This window comes from Erythrolamprus reginae, chromosome 4 (genome assembly GCF_031021105.1).
Source record: "Erythrolamprus reginae isolate rEryReg1 chromosome 4, rEryReg1.hap1, whole genome shotgun sequence".
Taxonomy (NCBI): Eukaryota; Metazoa; Chordata; class Lepidosauria; order Squamata; family Dipsadidae; genus Erythrolamprus; species Erythrolamprus reginae.
Window position 1 is genome coordinate 58,079,098 of NC_091953.1, and position 19,642 is coordinate 58,098,739.

General features: G+C 41.8%; 1 protein-coding gene across 2 annotated transcripts in view; it reads right to left on the reverse strand.

The window, feature by feature from the left end:
* TIAM1 (TIAM Rac1 associated GEF 1) overlaps positions 1 to 19,642 on the reverse strand; it is a 229,923-nt gene that overhangs the window by 77,841 nt on the left and 132,440 nt on the right. For both annotated transcript variants that reach the window (XM_070750312.1, XM_070750313.1), the window contains 2 exons: positions 13,580 to 14,024; positions 3,208 to 3,380 (listed from right to left, as the gene is read on the reverse strand). In XM_070750312.1, coding sequence (XP_070606413.1) covers positions 3,208 to 3,380; positions 13,580 to 14,024 — 618 coding nt within the window. The remainder of the gene's footprint in view (positions 1 to 3,207; positions 3,381 to 13,579; positions 14,025 to 19,642) is intronic.

Below are 19,642 nucleotides of genomic sequence, written 5' to 3' on the forward strand. Positions count from 1 at the left end.
TTTTTAGAGACTTATTAGGAATAAATTGGTACATGAGGCAAGTAAATTCACTGAAGGATACTTTGCCCTTCACTACTAATCTTTCCTAGCAATAACAATAATAATAATTACTAACAGTAATTCATTATATATTTATGTCACATGACCAACAGTACTCTAGTAATTTACAAATTAAAAAGAAGAAAACAAATGAGAAAAAAAGCAAAGCAGAAAGAAACAGAAAATAAAACCACGCAATCCAAAGGGAATCCTTGCCAAAGGCCTGGGTGAACAACCTGGCTTCCAAGGTCCTTCAAGAAACCAATAGGGTGGGGGTCATTCAAATCTCATTCCAGAGGGCAGGAACAGTTACAGATGACACCATTTCTAGTGTCCTAATAGATGATATTAGTTAATCAAAGGAACTTTGAGCACATTATTTGTTTGTTTGTTTGTTTGTTTGTTTGTTTGTTTGTTTGTTTGTTTGTTTGTTTGTTTGTTTGTTTGTTTGTTTGTTTGTTTGTTTGCTTATTGGATTTGTATGCTGCCCCTCTCCGTAGACTCGGGGCGGCTAACAACAATGAAAAAAACAGCATGTAACAATCCAATAATAAAACAACTTTATTAAGCCTACGAGACTGAAGCAGCTAGGCCAGCGGTTCCCAATCTTTTGTTGCCCATGCCCAACCCAAGCATCTCTAAAATCCTGATGCCACCTCCCTCCCGGTGACATATAATTCTTACTATTGAAAAAGTAAACTCCTACTCATGTGGAGAAAGCCTAAAAGGTTTAAACAAGGTTCCAATTGCCCATATTAAAAATCAAATGTCATTTCTAGGGTGCTTCTCAATTCATGCAGGTTATGTAAAAACCAAATACAGTGATCCCCCGATCATTGCGAGGGTTCCGTTCCAGGACCCCTAGCAATGATCGGGTTTTAGCGAAGTAGCGCTGCGGAAGTAAAAACACCATCTGCGCATGCGCAGATGGTGTTTCTACTTCCGCAGCGCTAGCGAGGAGCCGAAGATTGGGGGCCGCACGGCTGTTTTAAAACGTCGCCGCCGGCATGGGGGGCTTGCCAGCACCCCCCAGGACCCCAACCCGGGTTTGGGGGCTGCTAGGAAGCCCCCCATGCTGGCGGCGACGTTTTAAAACAGCTGCGCAGCTTGCCAACTGAGTCCCGAAGACAAACGTCAAAGGCGAACTTCCGCGTTTGTCTTCGGGACGCATTAGGAAGCCGCGCGGCTGTTTTAAAACGTCGCCACCGGCATGGGGAGGCTTGCCAGCACCCCCCGGACCCCCAACCCGGCAAACGAACGGCGGGTGGCCGGGCGAAGGGCGGGCTCGCTGCTCGCCCGGCCACCCGGGTTCGTTTGGCTTCGGGACATGTCGGCGGCGACGTTTTAAAACAGCCGCGCGGTTTACCAACTGAGTCCCGAAGTCAAAGGCGAACTTCGGGACTCAGTTGGTAAACCGCGCGGTTGTTTTAAAACGTCGCCGCCGGCATGTCCCGAAGCCAAACGAACCCGGGTGGCCGGGCGAGCAGCGAACGAACGGCGGGTGGCCGGGCGAAGGGCGGGCTCGCTGCTCGCCCGGCCACCCGGGTTCGTTTGGCTTCGGGACATGCCGGCGGCGACGTGTTAAAACAGCCGCGCGGTTTACCAACTGAGTCCCGAAGTCAAAGGCGAACTTCGGGACTCAGTTGGTAAACCGCGGGGCTGTTTTAAAACGTCGCCGCCGGCATGTCCCGAAGCCAAACGAACCCGGGTGGCCGGGCGAGCAGCGAACGAATGGCGGGTGGCCGGGCGAACGGCGGGCGAGCGGGTGCTGGGGGGGCTTCGCCCTCCCGCCAGCAAGAGGGGGAAGACCCAGGGAAGCCGCCCAGCAGCTGATCTGCCCGGCGCCATCTACGCATGCATGCCCATAGAAAAAAAGGGCGCGCATGCGCAGATGGTGTTTTTACTTCCGGGTTCAAAAATCGCCATATAGCCGTTTCGCAATGATCGGGAGCGCAATACCCGGGGGATCACTGTAGGTTGAAACCCACATGAATTAGTAACCCAATTCAATATTTCAGAATCTTCAGCGATATCCAGAGATTCTTGGCAAATGCAGTAATTAAAATTGCTCACTGAATGGCAAAACAATCTTACACCTATTCTTTAATGGAAGAGTATCTCTCCTCCTAAAACAAGTACTGTAACTCTTTACAGAAAAAAAAATTATGAAGTCTTTAGGCAATGTTTTTCTTCAATGGAAAAGATATACACATACTTGCATTCAGGGCAGAGTTATAGCCAATATCTCAAGTAGTGTTTATAGAACTGCAGTAAAATAATGTATGGGTTCTAATGTTACGTTTCCCCATATACTGTACAGTATTAGATGTAGGTATTAATACATGTTTTCTACACTTCTCTTTGCAATCCCACATTACTATTATTATTATTATTATTATTATTATTATTATTATTATTATTATTATTATTATTATTTTGAAGGACATAGGCCCCAAATATATCACAGCGTAGCCAAGGAACAATATGATTTAGTCTAGTCTTGCCCTCCTCCCCAAAAAAAACAAACCCTAGAAACAGATTCCTATCAGCTCTTAACTACATGAAATTCCCCAGCATTTGGTTATGTCATGGCACTATTTATTTTGGATGAGCCCAGTTTATAAAAAGAGCCCACATTTATCTATCTATCTATCTATCTATCTATCTATCTATCTATCTATCTATCTATCTATCTATCTATCTATCTATCTATCTATTGTTAGAGTTGAAAGGGACCATGAAGGCCATCAAATTCAACCCCCTGCCCAAGCAGGAACCCTATAGCACACCAGTCAAGTGGCAGTTCAATCTTCTCTTAAAAATGTCCAGAGTGTTGGAGTTCACAACATCCGCTGGTAGGTTGTTCCATTGGTTGATCGCTCTGACCGTCAGGAAGTTCGTCCTTATCTCCATGTTGAATCTCTCCTTGGTCAGCTTCCAGCCGTTGTTCCTCGTCCGGTCCTCTGGTGCTATGTATGTATGCTATGTATCAATCTACACCACTTATTTATGTAATAAAAATCCCTAAATATCATCACCGATTATAATTTATACAGATATAAATAATAAAGCAGGTCAATAATTAGTATCATTCAGGGATTTCTCTGAAGAATAGGACCCAGAAGGTAATCAACAGCAGCAGCAGCAAAATGGATGAGTAGAACTAACCTGAAAAAGAAACGCATCTCCAAGAGAATTGCTGAGGCAAAAAACATAATCTTTCTTTGGATGTTCAGGTACGGCTTGCACTATGCTGTTTTCCACCCAGACTGCATGTTTTGGGATGCTGTTGTGATCTATCCCAGATCTGCCATCACTTTCATAGAAGAATAAAGTACAACCTTGAGAAAAACAGCAACGTATTAGTAATCTATTTATTTATTGGATTTTTATGCCGCCCCTCTCCGTAGACTCGGGGCGGCTAACAACAATGATAAAAACAGCATGTAACAAACCAATACTAAAACAACTAAAAACTCTTATTATAAAACCAAACATACACACAAACATACCATGCATACATTGTAAAGGCCTAGGGGGAAGGAATATCTCAGTTCCACCATGCCTGACGGCAGAGGTGGGTTTTAGGGAGCTTACGAAAGGCAAGGAGGGTAGGGGCAATTCTAATCTCTGGGGGGAGCTGGTTCCAGAGGGCCAGGGCCACCACAGAGAAGGCTCTTCTCCTGGGTCCCGCCAAACGACATTGTTTAGTTGACAGGACTCGGAGAAGGCCAACTCTGTGGGACCTAACTGGTCGCTGGGATTCGTGCGGCAGAAGGCAGTCCCGGAGAAGATAATAATATGCTTTGCAGAATATAACCTTTCAGAATTATGCAATAGCAGCATTCAGAATGATGAAACAATAGAAATAATAGCCAGTACAAGTGCTAATAAATAAATAAGCAAGCAGGTTTTAATGTGGATCGTGTATATCTACTATTTCATTCACTTAGCCATGTCCTGCTTCAGTATGTTCTATTTCATACATTATACAAATATACCGTTATACAGTATTTGCCATTCCTATTCATTCAACAATTAATATTCCATATTCACCGAGCATGCTGTGCCTTATGTGGACTGAATGTTTTCCCTAAATGTTAAATTTGTTGAATGTTCAACAAACTTAAAAATCACTAATATCTTAATTCCTCACCTTCTGTTCAGAGCCAATGTCAATTTGGCAACATAATGATCAGTACGTTCTAATAATAGTATTTAATATAACACTTAATAATGCATTATTCATGAAGTACAATATAGAAACTATATTACCAGTTTTAATATCTGGGCCGTATGTAGCATTCCCTCAGAAGAGTAAGGACAATAGTAATTCAATTGTGGCATATTTTGGGTGTAGGAAAATGTTCAGCCAAAGCCCAATTTTACACCAAGCATCCTACTACCATTTTATGCAAGCTTAAATCTCTAATCTAGAGACAGTCTTGTAAGCAATATATTGTTCTGAGACACATGCAACCTATTAATACATTTGCTTAAGCAAACCTTTGTGCGTTTTAGATTAATCAAGTGTCATGTGCAGGACTTCCTTGATTACTTAACAAATATATGAATAAAATAATGCTATGCATTACATTTTTGTATGCAGATGATGCTGTTTTGTTTGCTCAGGATTCAAATAATTTGCCGAGAGTGATATATGCAATCAGGAACATTGGTCTGTAAATTAATAGTTTTTCTCTGACAGGGAAAATGGAGGGAAAAATTTCAAGACACACATAAAATACTGTGGCAGGTTATTAAGACAGTTCCTGGCCGGCTGAAACGTAGACTCCAGGAAGGATGTCTTTGTGATGTCAAAGCTCCACCCATGGAATTCCCTTTTGGGATTCCCCACCTCCGTCTGAGCCTCCCGACTGGCCCGACAGCTCCGCGGCTCTTTTGAAAAGCTGATAGCCAGGCATCGGGGCTTCTCAGCATCCTCCTGAACCCGAATGCCGACCCCGAACTTTTGCTGAACTTCCAGGTTCGGCGTTCGGGAGAACGCTGAGAAGCCCCCCAGCTGTTTCAAAAGGCGACAGCTGGGCGGCGGGGCTTCTCGGCGGCCTCCCGAACGCCGAACCCAGAAGTTCAGCAAAAGTTTGGGGTCGGCATTTGGGTTCGGGAGGACGCCGGGAAGCCCCCTGGCTGTTTCAAAAGGTGACAGCCAAGCGGCGGGGCTTCTCGGCGGCCACCCAAACCCGAATTTTTGCCGAACTTCCGGGTTCGGCATTCGGGCGGCGGGTTCGTAAGACAGAAAAAGTTTGGAAGAAGAGGCAAAAAATTTCTGAACCCAGGGTTCGTATCTCGGATTGTTCGTATGGCGAGGGGTTTGTATCACGAGGTACCACTATATATCTATATATATATACACACACACATTGAAGTCCCAGTGAGGGTATGGCTAGCTGATGAGGCCAAAATAAGGCCAAAATAGATCTATCCTAGTCTCCCTTAATTTTCAAATTCAGCAAAAAAACATGTGATACATACAGATAGAATTGTCAGCTATCAATAAAATTAACTGCCTTGGAAATGGCCCTCAATTGGGCCGAGAGGCAAAAAAAGAAGCTGTGATATTCCTTCAATACACCAGGGTGATTCGACACAAAAATATGTAATCCTTCCCTGGTGCAGAGCTGAAGGGATTGGACGCTGTAGCCTAGAGGTTAATTCGCTGCCTTACAAGGCAAAGATTGTAGGTTCAAGTCCCAGTGAGGGTATGGCTAGCTGATGAGGCCAAAATAAGGCCAAAATAGATCTTGTCTCCCTTTATTTTCAAATTCAGCAAAAAAAAATGTTTATATATATATATACACACACACACACACACACACACACGTTTTTTTGCTGAATCTTTCTATTAAATATATATTTAATAGAAAGATAGCAGTGTATTGAGAAATGACTGTGAAAAGTAAAGATGACTCGATGACTCCGCTAAGGGTGTACCTCATCCCCTTTATTATATGAAAGTATGGTGGGTTGTATCAGAGTGAGTAACCAGTATGAAATAAGCACATTGACTTGGTCATATAGAATGAATGAATGGGAACTTAACTAGAAAGCTAGTATATGAAAGAAGAATAAGGAAATGGGTGGAAAGGAAGTGGAATACTGAGTAAGTCATGTTGGATGGTGTTGATGAAATCCTCAAAAAGAAGATGAGAAATATAAAGAACAAAAGTCTTCCATGAAGCAATTGCTTAAGATTTCTCTTAAGTTCTTTTTTCTTTGGAAAGAAATTAAGCTGATAATACAGTTCTGGTCCTCCAAGAAGTATCTAATAGCAAAAGAATGCATAAAAGGAGATGCCACTACTAGCAAAGGTAAAGCCACTTCATATGGGGAAAGGAATCTGAGTCAGATTTGTTATCCTAATTTAAAAATCTCCATTACACTGGCAGATTGGATAGATGAAAACAGATGAAAACATGTGTGCATAATACTGAATGAGTCCTATATCTCTTCAATACACCTCTTGATTGTCATTAATTTTTTGGAACTAGAGCCTATTTGGTCAGAGTTAGCAATGGGAAAGGGAATATATTTTCATAACTTCAACAACTTTTTTGGTTTTTACCCATCCCTGCCTTTCTATAAATGAAACCAAATAATGAGAGACCCAGCAGATATAATCACTGGTTCCTAAAACAAAATCATTTGGGGGTAATCAGATGTGAAAAAGAGGATACACACCCTGAAAACATGATATGTTCCAAGATGACTTAAATTAAACAATGAGAATTTTCTGCCGAAAAAAGTTGTAGCCTGATCTAGCCTCACTGAAAGGGAACAAAAACTAACATAATGTTTTAGCTAATGATCAGTTTCAAGTTTAAAAAAAAACTCCAATTTTTCAGTTAGGTTAGACTCTTGTAGCTTAGAAGGATGTAGCTAAAATTTATATTATTTTCAGATAAAATTTTCAATTTGATATAATAATAATAATATATATATATTTATTTATTTATTTATTTGTTTGTTTGTTTGTTTGTATGCCGCCCTTCTCCGATCAATAATAAACTATGTACAAATCCAATACTTAAAAAACATCTAAAACCCATATCATTAAAAACCATACAACTCAGCCATACCATTCATAAACCATAATAGCCTGGGGATCTCTCATTTACCCCATGCCTGATGACATAGATGGGTCTTCAATAACTTACGGAAGGCAAGGAGGGTGGGGGCGGTTCTAATCTCTGGGGGGAGTTAATTACAGAGGGCCGGGGCCACAACAGAGAAGGCTCTTCCCTTGGGGCCCACCAGATGACATTGTTTAGTCAATGGGACCCGGAGAAGGCCAACTCTGTGGGACCTTATCAGCCGCTGGGATTCGTGCGGCAGAAGACGGTCCTGAAGGTATCCTGATCCGATGCCATGTAGGGCTTTATAGGTCATTACCAACACTTTGAATTGTGACCGAAAACTAATCGGCAACCAGTGTAGGCCGCGGAGTGTTGACGAGATGTGGACGAATCTAGGAGGGCCCACAATTGCTCTCACGACCACATTCTGCACGATCTGAAGTTTCCGAACACTCTTCAGAGGTAGCCCCATGTAGAGAGCATTACAGTAGTCGAATCTCGAGGTGATGAGGGCATGAGTGATTGTGAGCAATGACTCCCTGCCCAAATAGGGTCGCAATTAGTACACCAGGCGGACCTGTGCAAATGCCCTCCTCGCCACAGCCGAAAGATGGTGCTCTATTGTTAGCTGTGGATCGAGGGGGATGCCCAAGTTGCGAACCCTCTCCAAGGGGGTCAGTGATCCCCCCCATGGTAATAGACAGACAGATGGAATTGTCCTTAGGAGGCAAAACCCACAGCCACTCCATCTTGTCAGGGTTGAGTTTGAGCCTGTTGACACCCATATATATTTTCTACTTTCAAGTTATAGTTACCAGTTAACCCAAGTCTTCGGAAATCAATTCTCAGCAAGACATAGCAGTTATTAATTTCAAAGCTTAAATACTAACTTTACTAATCCTCAGTAATCCAATGAGTCACATTTTAAAGTATGGCAATAACTTTTTTTAATTCAACTTTTCCCCTCTTTCTGTCCAGATGGCTGTGTTTATTTGTGTCACACTATCACATTCTTCCTGCACACTGCTAGGGTTAAATGAATTACTGCTCTCTCTCCAATCCTTAAATAGCCACAGCTGATCAGTTTTTCTGGACTCAGACGTAATGCAAGCAAAACTATTACAGTAGCCATCGACATACAACAATTCAAAAATACAATGCACTGAAAAAAATGACTTATGACTGTTTCGCAAAGTTATGATTGTTGCATAATACCAGGGGCATGTGATCACTTTCTGAAACCTTCTAACAAGTAAAGTCAATAGAGAATTCAAATTCATGTAACCACCATATTACTAACTTAACTGTGGCAAGTACGGGACAAAAATCACTCAGCAACTATCTTGCTTAGCAAGAGAAATGTTGGGCTCAATCGTGATTGTAAGTCAAGGACTATACATTCAGCCTCTATAAACCTTAGGCAGTCCTTGCTATTAGATCAGGGGTGGGCAATTAATTTTGCCATGGGGCCGCATGATAAATTGGGATGGTTTTAGAGGGCCGGACTAATATAATTGACTCAGTTCTACCCAATACTGGCCTGACCTAAACACCCAGACCCACTCTACAGACCCCTAATTGTTTGCTTTATGGCAACATGGTGCACCACAGTCACTGCACTGGAGTGTTTGCGTGGTTTCTGTGCTCGTCTGTTCTCGGTAGGAGGTCGGAGTCCGCTCCAGTGTGAGAATGAAAGAGCTCACTGGGACTCCTCCGGTACCTGCTTTCCTCATGATTCATCAGGAAAGCAGGAACCGGAAGAGTCCCGGCAGATGCGGTGAGCTCTTTCATCCTCGCACTGGTGCAGACCCCAACCTCGGTGGACCAGTAACAGATAGCGGGCGGGCTGGTCACAGACAGCGGGTGGGCCACCCCTTGCCCAGGTCTGCCTTAGATCTAGCTATTAACTAGTATTTCAATGTTAATTTTTAAAGAATAATTCTATAGAAACATAGAAGTCTGACGGCAGAAAAAGACCTCATGGTCCATCTAGTCTGCCCTTATACTATTTCCTGTATTTTATCTTAGGATGGATATATGTTTATCTCAGGCATGTTTAAATTCAGTTACTGTGGATTTATCTACCACGTCTGCTGGAAGTTTGTTCCAAGGACCTACTACTCTTTCAGTAAAATAATATTTTCTCATGTTGCTTTTGATCTTTCCCCCAACTAACTTCAGATTGTGTCCCCTTGTTCTTGTGTTCACTTTCCTATTAAAAACACTTCCCTCCTGAACCTTATTTAACCCTTTAACATATTTAAATGTTTTGATCATGTCCCCCCTTTTCCTTCTGTCCTCCAGACTATACAGATTGAGTTCATTAAGTCTTTCCTGATACGTTTTATGCTTAAGACCTTCCACCATTCTTGTAGCCCGTCTTTGGACCCGTTCAATTTTGTCAATATCTTTTTGTAGGTGAGGTCTCCAGAACTGAACACAGTATTCCAAATGTGGTCTCACTAGCATTCTATATAGCGGGATCATAATCTCCCTCTTCCTGCTTGTTATACCTCTAGCTATGCAGCCAAGCATCCTACTTGCTTTCCCTACCGCCTGACTGCACTGTTCACCCATTTTGAGACTGTCAGAAATCACTACCCCTAAATCCTTTTCTTTTGAAGGATCTATAGAGAAATTAGTTGCCATGTCCCTTATTTCTTGATCGGCCTTGAGCCATATTCCATTCTGATACTCTCCACCACCACCACCACCACCACCTTCTTGTATAGGCAGCATTACAAATACCATATGGGAATCCTCTCATTTAGGCCAAGATGACTTATTCTGATATGAGCTTCTCCTAAATGTTCTGAGGGAATAAGAATCGCGTGGTTTAAAACTGGGGATAGTATTCTGTTTCTTTCAGACTCTTGTGGTTTCTATTACCTGTTTCATCGTAAGCTACAGTTGAAAAGGTGCTCTTGGGAAGGAAAAGCAGTGGAACAAAACTATACTACATTTACTTAAAATGAGAAAAAAACAGTAAGACAGTTTTATTCAGCAATCTGAGAAAAAAACAACTGTAATCACAAGGAAAATCAGAAAAAATTTCATGTCTAGCAATTGAGGCCATCATTAGACTCATTGATACTTATGATTAGTCTCTAAATGATATTCAAAGTTATGACAGACCTTTCCCTGAAGTCAATTATGACCTGTTTTTGAATTTACAACAATGCTTACATATTCATGCCCACGCAGATCATACACACACACAGTCACATAGTTGCATTTGAGACACTTAGCCACTGACTCACTTTTATGGCCATTTGCAGTAGCCCATGGTCACTGTACTGCAATTTGCAACATATATTTCTGGCGGCATTTACTTCCAGTTTTCCAACAAAGAGAGAAAATGGATTTGCTTAATAACCATGGGGCTTGTGCTGCCATATCCTGGACATAAACTGGACATAAATGGTTTCAACACCTATCCTCAAAATGTCACTACAGACCATTGCACAGCAAAACAACTAAACACAAGAACAGTTTCCCCCCCCAAACACCATCATTTTGCTAAACAAATAATACCCTCAACACCATCAAACTATTTACTAAGTCTGCACTACTACTATTACTACTAGTTTTTTCCCATCATTCCTATCACCCATTTCCTCTCACTTATGACTGTAACTTGTTGCTTGTATCCTTAAGATATTTATTAATACAGTGATCTCTCGGTTAGCGCGGGGGTTACGTTCCAAGACCTCCCGCGCTAACCGATTTCCGCGTTATACTGGATGCGGAAGTAAAACCACCATCTGCGCATGTGCGCCATTTTTTTCATGGCCGCACATGCGCAGATGGTGGAGTTTGCGTGTGGGCGGTGGGGAAGACCAAGGGAAGATTCCTTCAGCCGCCCAATAGCTGATCTGCTCCGCAGCGCGGAAGCAGCGAGGAGCCGAAGATGGGGTAAAGGCAAAGGGGAAACCCCATCTTCGGCTCCTCGCTGCTGCCGCGCTGCGGAGCGGATCAGGTGTTGGGCGGCTGAAGGAACCTTCCCTTGGTCTTCCCGCCAGATCACTTGCCGCTTGCCGCTTGCCAGTCCACGCCCCCCTGGATGAGCGGCCCCGCATGGCCCCAGCGCCGGACTCCGTTGCCGAACGCCGAAACCGGAAGGGGCGAGGTGGGGGAGAACGGGAGGCTCAGCATTCCGTCAGTCGCAGCGCTGGCTGTCAACTTTTCTTTTTAGCACTGGGGAGGCAAGTCAGCTCCTGCCCAGTTTTAAAAAGAAAAGTTGACAGCCAGCGCTGCGGCTGACGGAATGCTGAGCTTCCCGTTCTCTCTCCGCCCCCTCGCCCCTTCGCCCCCCTTTGTTCCTAGGAGAAGTGCTGGTGAGGAGCAGAAGGTCTGTCTTGCCTCAATCCCCAGCACTTCTCCTAGCAACACAGGGAGGCGAAGGGGCGAGGGGGGGGGAGAGAAAACGGGAGGCTCAGCATTCCGTCAGTCGCAGCGCTGGCTGTCAACTTTTCTTTTTAGCACTGGGGAGGCAAGTCAGCTCCTGCCCAGTTTTAAAAAGAAAAGTTGACAGCCAGCGATTGTTCCGCTGCCGCCAGCATGGCCTGGCTGGCAGCGGAAGATGTAACGGAGCCCACGGGGGATTCGCCTTCCTCCCACCCGCAGCCGAGACTGATCGTGGGCTCCTTCGCAACCTCGGAGAGCTTCCAGGGCATGAAAGCTCACGAAAACCAGGAAGCTCTCCGAGGTTGCGAAGGAGCCCACGATCAGTCGGCTGCCGGCGGGAGGAAAGCGAATGCCACGGGGCTGGGCTCGGCTCCCCCCTCGGCTCCCCCCCTTACCAGCCCCGCCGCAGAAGGCTCCATTCTGTTCCCTGCCGGCCCGATTGAGCGGCCGGCGGTCTCCATTCAGGGAACAGACGTCCACCCCCTCCTCGGAGTCCCCGGCACCCAGCGTCCCCACGCCGCCTCCACCTCCCGGTAATGCGCCCGACCTCTGCCTCTCTCTTTCTCTCTCATATACCACGCCGGCAACAGGGAGAGAAAGAGAGAGAGAACTAGCGTGGACTTATTTTTTATTTTTTAATATTTTATTTTTTTAATTAATATTTTTTGAAAAACCGCGTTGCAGCGTTTCGCGCTAATCGAGAACGCGCAAATCGAGGGATCACTGTATTGATTGTTTTCTCATTGCATATTTGACCCCTATAATCATTAAGTGCTGTACCTCATGATTCTTGACAAATACAGTAATACCTCGTCTTACGAACTTAATTGGTTCCGGAAGGAGGTTCGTAAGGCGAAAAGTTCGTAAGACGAAACAATGTTTCCCATAGGAAACAATGTAAAAGCGATTAATGCATGCAAGGGGGGGGGGATCGCAAAATGGCGCTCCGCCGGGCACCGCCGCCTGGCTGTCACCTTTTAAAACAGCCGGGGGGCTTCTCGGCGTTCTCCCAAACCCGAACCCGAACTTTTTGGGTTCGGGAGGCCGCCGAGAAGCACCGCCGCACGTCTGTCACCTTCTGAAACAACCGGGGGGGGGGCCGCTTCTCGCCGTTCTCCCAAACCCGAACCCAAACTTTTGCCGAACTTTTCGGGTTCGGGAGGCCGCCGAGAAGCGCCGCTGCCCACCTGTAACTTTCTGAAACAGCCGGGGGGGGCTTCTCGGCGTTTTCCCGAACGCTGAACCCGGAAGTTCGGCAAAAGTTCGGGTTCGGGTTCCGGAGGCCGCCAAGAAGCACCCGGCTGTTTTAGAAGGTTAGAGCCGGGCGGCATCACCCGGCGGAGCGCCGTTTTTGCAATCGGCAGCAGCGTTTTTGGTCGATCTGGAGGCTGAAACAGAGGTGGGGAATTCCAATAGAGAATTCCATGGGCAGAGCTTTGACGTCCTTCCTGGAGGCCACATCTTACAAACTTAATTCATTCCGTGACCAGGTTCATGAAATGAAAAGTTCATAAGATGAAGCAATTTCCCCCATAGGAATCAATGTAAAAGCAAATAATACATGCAACCCCATCCCAAAAGTCACCCCTTTTGCCTTGCGCCGCTGGGAATCCCAGCCTCTGGACTTCTGTTGCCAGCTGGGATTCCCCTGAGGCTCCCCTTGCTGGGATTCATAGCAGCGCTGACAAAAATGAAGGGAATCCTGGCAACGGAAGTCTGGAGGTGGGGCATCCCAGCGGCGGTGGCTCAGGTTCGAAATAGTTCAGAAGAAGAGGCAAAAAAATCTTAAGCACCGGGTTCATATCACGAAAAGTTCGTATGAAGAGGGGTTCGTAAGACGAGGTATCATTGTATATGGGTTTGATATCTGTTTACAAATACCATGAAACATACAATGTTTCTTTCTGTCTCACATACACACACACATTCTTAAATTCTTAAATTTCCAAGCAAGCCTTCATTTTTAGGAGTTTCTATATCATTTGTAGGTGTTTCTATATTTTTGTAATGTGCATATAAACAAAACATGTTCACTGTACCTTTCAGGGAAACCCAATACTGTTTCCATTTCCTCCGAGTGGCCAGCTCCACCTTCTTGTTCTTTTTATGGACCAGAAAGTTTTTCACTGCAAGAGCTCCAGCCTTCCTTACTGTTCCCTGCCCAGCTGTAAGAAGAATATCCGATTGTCCTGGAGAACTCAAAGTCCCGCTGCTCTGTTCATCACTCAAGGTAGAGCCAGCCTCATCCAAATTGTCATTGGTGCTGCTCAACTCCAATTCTCGACGAAAGTTCTCATAGACTCCCTGACGGGCCCCATCTCCAGTTGAAGAACTGCCACTGTCACTACCAGCAAAGGCTCGGCTGGTTGTTGGTGAATAACTGGAGTTTGTGGCATTTGAACGTCTAGAAAGGAGGTCGGTGTCTGTTGTTGCACCCTCAATTCCACTGTCAGCAAATTCACTCCCATCTCCTGTATTAACATCCTATTTAAAAATAAAAATAAAAGCAACATTAAAAAGTGCTCCAACTCAATCAAGTTCTAAAAAACTTTATTTTTGCTGTTAAGTTTTATTTTTCTGCTCACATTCATGTAACTTGGCATTCATTGTGACCACCTAGTATATGAAACCTTCATTCAAAAATCAGGGAGAATATGTAAAATATATTTATCTTACTTGCCAGTTATTTTTTAAAAACCTTTTTATAAAATAAGTTAAGAAATAAAATAGTTTAATACATTTATTGGAAATGAGTGCATTTTTAAAATATTAACATTTTTAGTTGTTGTGGATTTCAGAGGGAAAGATTTAATCACCTGGCCTTAAGTTTTAAATTATTTATTCAGCATTTTAAATAGATTTGAAATGGTAAAATAAAAACAAAAAATGAAAATAAAAGGTATTTTAGTCCATACTGATGCTGAATTTTATGTTTTCTTGCAGTTGCTGATGAAACTCACAATCACAATTAGTAATAGTAATAATTGCGTACTAAATTAAAATATTTTAAGAGATAAGCAGAAATATCAAATTTAAAATTCAAAATCATATTTCATATTTATTTTAAAATATTGATGCTTCTTCCTATGTCATCAAGTAAAAGTGCTGTAGAAAATATATTTTTTTTAATTGGTATGAATATGAAATGAAAGAATTTAGTTAATTATGATTAAGGTTCATCAACTATTTAAGGTCACAGAAGCAAAAGAATCTATACATTCTGGATAACATTCTGGGTAACATTCTGCATAAGAAGAAAACTATGTCTTTTAGAATATGTATGACAAAATACTGTACTGAATTTAAACATGCCTGGGATAAACATGTATCCATCCTAATATACAGGAAATAGTATAAAGGCAGACTAGATGGACCATGAGGTCTTTTTCTGCCGTCAATCTTCTATGTTTCTATGTACAAATAGCTTGTTTAGAGATCTTATTTTCTCCTGCAGAGATAACTATAAAGGACAATAAAACAAATGATGTTTTAGTCTGGAATTGGCTCAGGTAGGCTGAATCTTTCTCACAGAGGGACTTGATAGTTCATCCCATCAATCACTGCTATTGACAAAGATTGCCTTTGGGTTTTGGATATCTGATACAGCTTTTATGGTTATATTGCTGAAATAACAAGCCCACTGGTACAGGAATCTATTGCCTTAATGTGCATGCATTAACAAAACCAATGGTCAAGGTCTGGAATAAATATTGTAATTTTTCCTTATGTGTAGAAGCCAGCTGAGTGACTTTCATCAGGTTAGTCTCTCCCAGCTTTAGCCTGAGAAGTAAAAAAGGCTATCTACCAACCTTGGGTAGAGAGATAAATTATAGTCTACAACAGGGATCCCCAAACTTTTTACACAGGGGGCCAGTTCACTGTCCCTCAGACTGTTGGAGGGCCAGACTATAAAAAAAAACTATGAAAAAGTAAAATACCAATAGAAAAATAATGCATCAATTAATATATGTCCATAAATTATACTTTTCTATAATTTCATTCAATATTTCCAAGCTCAATTAATTTTCAGGCACTTAGCATTTACTATTATTAACTTTCATCAATCTTCTACATTTCCAAGTATATTTTAAATGCATAATGCAAAGTCATAAAATCATACAGTACATATCATAAACCCCTTATTTATCCTATGTATCTTCCATTAATTTTACATAGGTAATTCTATAGTTATAAAATTCTAATCCAATTTTACGAATTAATACATCCTAATATTGAACAACACTTAAATATATCTTTTACCAATATTCCATAGTCAATCCATATTTAATTATCAATCATCCCTCCTCAAAGTTCTACCACTGTTCTCATTTCTGGGTACCTCTCCTGTCTCTCCTCCTTTTCTCTCTCATTTGTTTCTCATTTCTCCCTATTCTTCCATTTTTCTCTCATTCCTTCCCCCTCTCACTCTCCTCTTTTTCCATCCCTGTCTCCTTCCCGTGTGTGTGTGTATGTGTGTGTGTGTGTGTGTGATTGAACTCTTGAACCATTTCCAAAAACAGGAGGGCTGGGAGTTTTCCCCCTGTTATTACTTGGGTGCTTTTTACCATATGCTTAAATCAAGTCACTTCTCTCTCTCTTTTTCCCTTCCTTCCCTCCCTCTCTCTCCCTCTCTCTTACCCCCTCTCTTTCTCTCTCTGTTCCTCCATCCCTTTCTCGACACAGCAGAGCCGTTCGCTTTCCCTCTCAGCAGGAAGGGGCAAAGGCGTGTCTCTCTTGCCTCCAGTTCACAAGGGGGGCTACTGTGGCCGTGGATGACCACCAGGGGGCTCCCTCCACAGGCGGTGCTGCCCTGGCAGCTACTTAGCTTCCAAAGGGAACTGGGCATGCATGTCCACCTTTTGCCCATCTCCGTTTCTCTTGCTCCCCAGCCGAAAAGGCACGAAGGAGGAGGGGAGGAAAGGCAGTCAAAGGGCCGGCTTTGCTGGCAGGCACAGAGCTTGATGTCAGCGGGCCCCTGCTGCCCTGGCAGCAATCTCCCAACCGCCGTGGTCCGGCCCCCCCCCCCCGCCCCCAGCAACGGACTGTTAACAGCACTGGAAGTCACCCACGGGCCGGATAAATGGCCTCGGGGGGGGGGGGGGCGCATCCATCCTGCGGGCCGTAGTTTGGGGACTGCTGGTCTACAACTTTCAATTAAAGTCCTTGGAGAAGGGCGGTATATAAATCCAATCATAGATAGATAGATAGATAGATAGATAGATAGATAGATAGATAGATAGATAGATAGATAGATAGATAGATAGATAGATAGATAGATGATAGATAGATAGATGATAGATAGATAGATAGATAGATAGATAGATAGATAGATAGATAGATAGATAGATAGATAGATAGATAGATAGATAGATAGATGGTTTTCATCCTGCAATGGGTTTATCTGGGATAATAATGATGATGATTTACACAAATGCATATGAATGTATATATGAATGAACTTCTTAGAATCATTCAGCAGAGAAGTATTCTTTCTCTGCCTTAGATCTCCATCTATGCTAATTTCCATCTTTAGAAAGTAATCCACAGATATAAACTTAAACCAGGTGTAGAGTTTTAAGCATTTCTTAAGAAACTTTGCACTGGATTTGTTTGTTCTTTATCTCATGAATACAAATTACTAGAATATAAAACTGATAAAATCTTTTTTTTATTTTGTTAATATTCAACAACTGTTATATATTGTTATTCTTCTTTAAATTAGAAATCATCCTCATAAGAACAGAAACATTTAAGAGCCTTTTTTGAGGTGAGATTGAAAATCAACCTTAATATAGCAAGGATGTCTAATGTCTGATAACACATTTTAGATGCATTCTTATATATTAAAGTTCATATACTGTATTATATCTCTTCAGTTTGTCATGCGATTATTAATCTTTAAAAAGCTGCACTATACATTTTAATATGGCTAATTTTTTAGTGAATTACAGTATATATTCTTACAATATAACCATAATAATGGGGTGCTTGAGCTCAAAAATTCCCCAGCTAGAGGATCAAAGTTAATTTCTTCCCAATATGACTGAATGCTATGAATAAACCGAGTGCTTGAACTGATCCTTAGGCAAAATTCCATTTGAAGTGGTGAGGAATAAACATATAAATTGCAACCAAGACATTTCTGAATGCCTGTACAATTGTGAATCATGTCTGGCTGATTATGAATACATTCAAGAATAAATACTCCCTTTGCATATCCTGAAAACGTTTTGGAAATCTGATACAAATAAAATAACTCAGACCCTTGGGATATCATACAAATGATTCTAACAAAGAGGCACAAAAATATCAACATGAACTTTTAGGGCAGATTTCCCTAAGTAGCAGCAGATAACTGTGGGGCTGTGCTACATTCAGTGAAATTAGAGCAATCCGCTGTTCCCAGACAGTCTGAATAACCTTCAAATGTTAGTGACTAAATCTGGAAATGCAAACCGCTGTATTGTCATACTTTTCCATACATATAAACAGGAACAGGAACTTGGAAGAATTGGAGTTTTATTTTGTTCAATTACAGTTATATAAAAACAAATTTTCAGTTCCTTGAAACAAATTATTTTAAATTATTGTTTACTGTCAGATACAGATTGAAATGATAACTAAAGTTTTTAAAAGAGGTAAATAGGAGATGGTGGGTTTATTTTAACTATTTTCTGGTATCAGGATGAGAGGATTGCAGTTCTGGGATTGGACAAGTGACTGGTGATTAGCCATGAACACACTATCAGCTTTATTTCAATGTTGGGTTTATGTCAGCTTTAGAGCAACACAAACCCTGGAGCTCAGGCCAAACTGTCAAACTTGATTAAAAATGAGAATCTCTCTGAGGATTACATATTTCTTGTGGTTAGTTATAAGGAAAAATAGGTCGACTTTATAAGTAATTAATTTACGATTCTATCACTAAATGACCTTTTCTTGGATGATTTAAACATTTCTGGTTTAACTAAGTGTAGATGCTTAAATAACATTTCTCTTCTTATTTTGTTAAAACAGTTTTTCAGGTGTTGATTTGTTTTTCATTTTTCTAATAATCCAAAATATTAACGAGAGAATAGGCCACTAGAGTTAGGCTATAAATATTTAAAATAAAAACTAGAAATGCTTGAAATTTAATTTTATAATAGAAATAGTAATTCAAAATGAATTCTGTTACAATTTTGAAAATCATGTTAGTATCAGTTCTTAGTTTCTCCCTCCAGAATTCAAAACATAAGTTAATATTGGATCATACCATATTAGAAACAAGTTTTTATACTGAACTATAGTAAGCAGAAGTTCTACTTGTTATTCATAGACAGTGATTTTGTTCTGCTTTGAGGTTTTAAGTTCTATTTTTTAATAATGTTAAACATGAAAAAAGTAGAATGAGAAATATATCCAAACAAATAAGGGTGATGCTGAAAATATACAGATGATTAGTGTCATCTGTATATAATAGAGAAAGCAATCCTGATTGATTGACTGACTGACTGATTGATTGATTGATTGATTGATTGATTGATTGATTGATTGATTGCCGTCCTGAGTCTACGGAGAGGGGCGGCATACAAATCTAATAAATTGAGTTCAATTGAATTGAATTGATTGATTGATTGATTGATTGATTGAGCATATGGCAAGTTTAAGAGATAGTTGGGCAGTGTGGCCTAAAACTGCAAGAAGTGTGGCATTGAAGAACTATCTACTTTTTCTACCAGTCACCTGACCCATTTTGTTTTTCTGATGAGTTAGTCAAATTGATCAATGGAAGAGAGGAGACAAACATTGTATGTGACAGTTGGAAACCATCAGCTTCCACTGGTTATCAGAAAGATGGCAACTTCCTTGCCTCCTCTGTCTTCCAGCAAGTGTGGAATGCTATAAAAATACCAATCAAGTAAAATTTGTTTATGAACAGTTACATCACATTAGGCTGTCCAGAGGTAGTATTTGAAGATCTTAATCTCTTTTATGAGAAAAATGGTCTAAAACAGTGTTTCCAAATTTGTGATGTACAGTGATCCCCCGTTTATTGCGTCCCCAACCATTGCGAACAGGGTACTTCGTGATTTTTGAGCAATTGCTACCATCTCGATCGT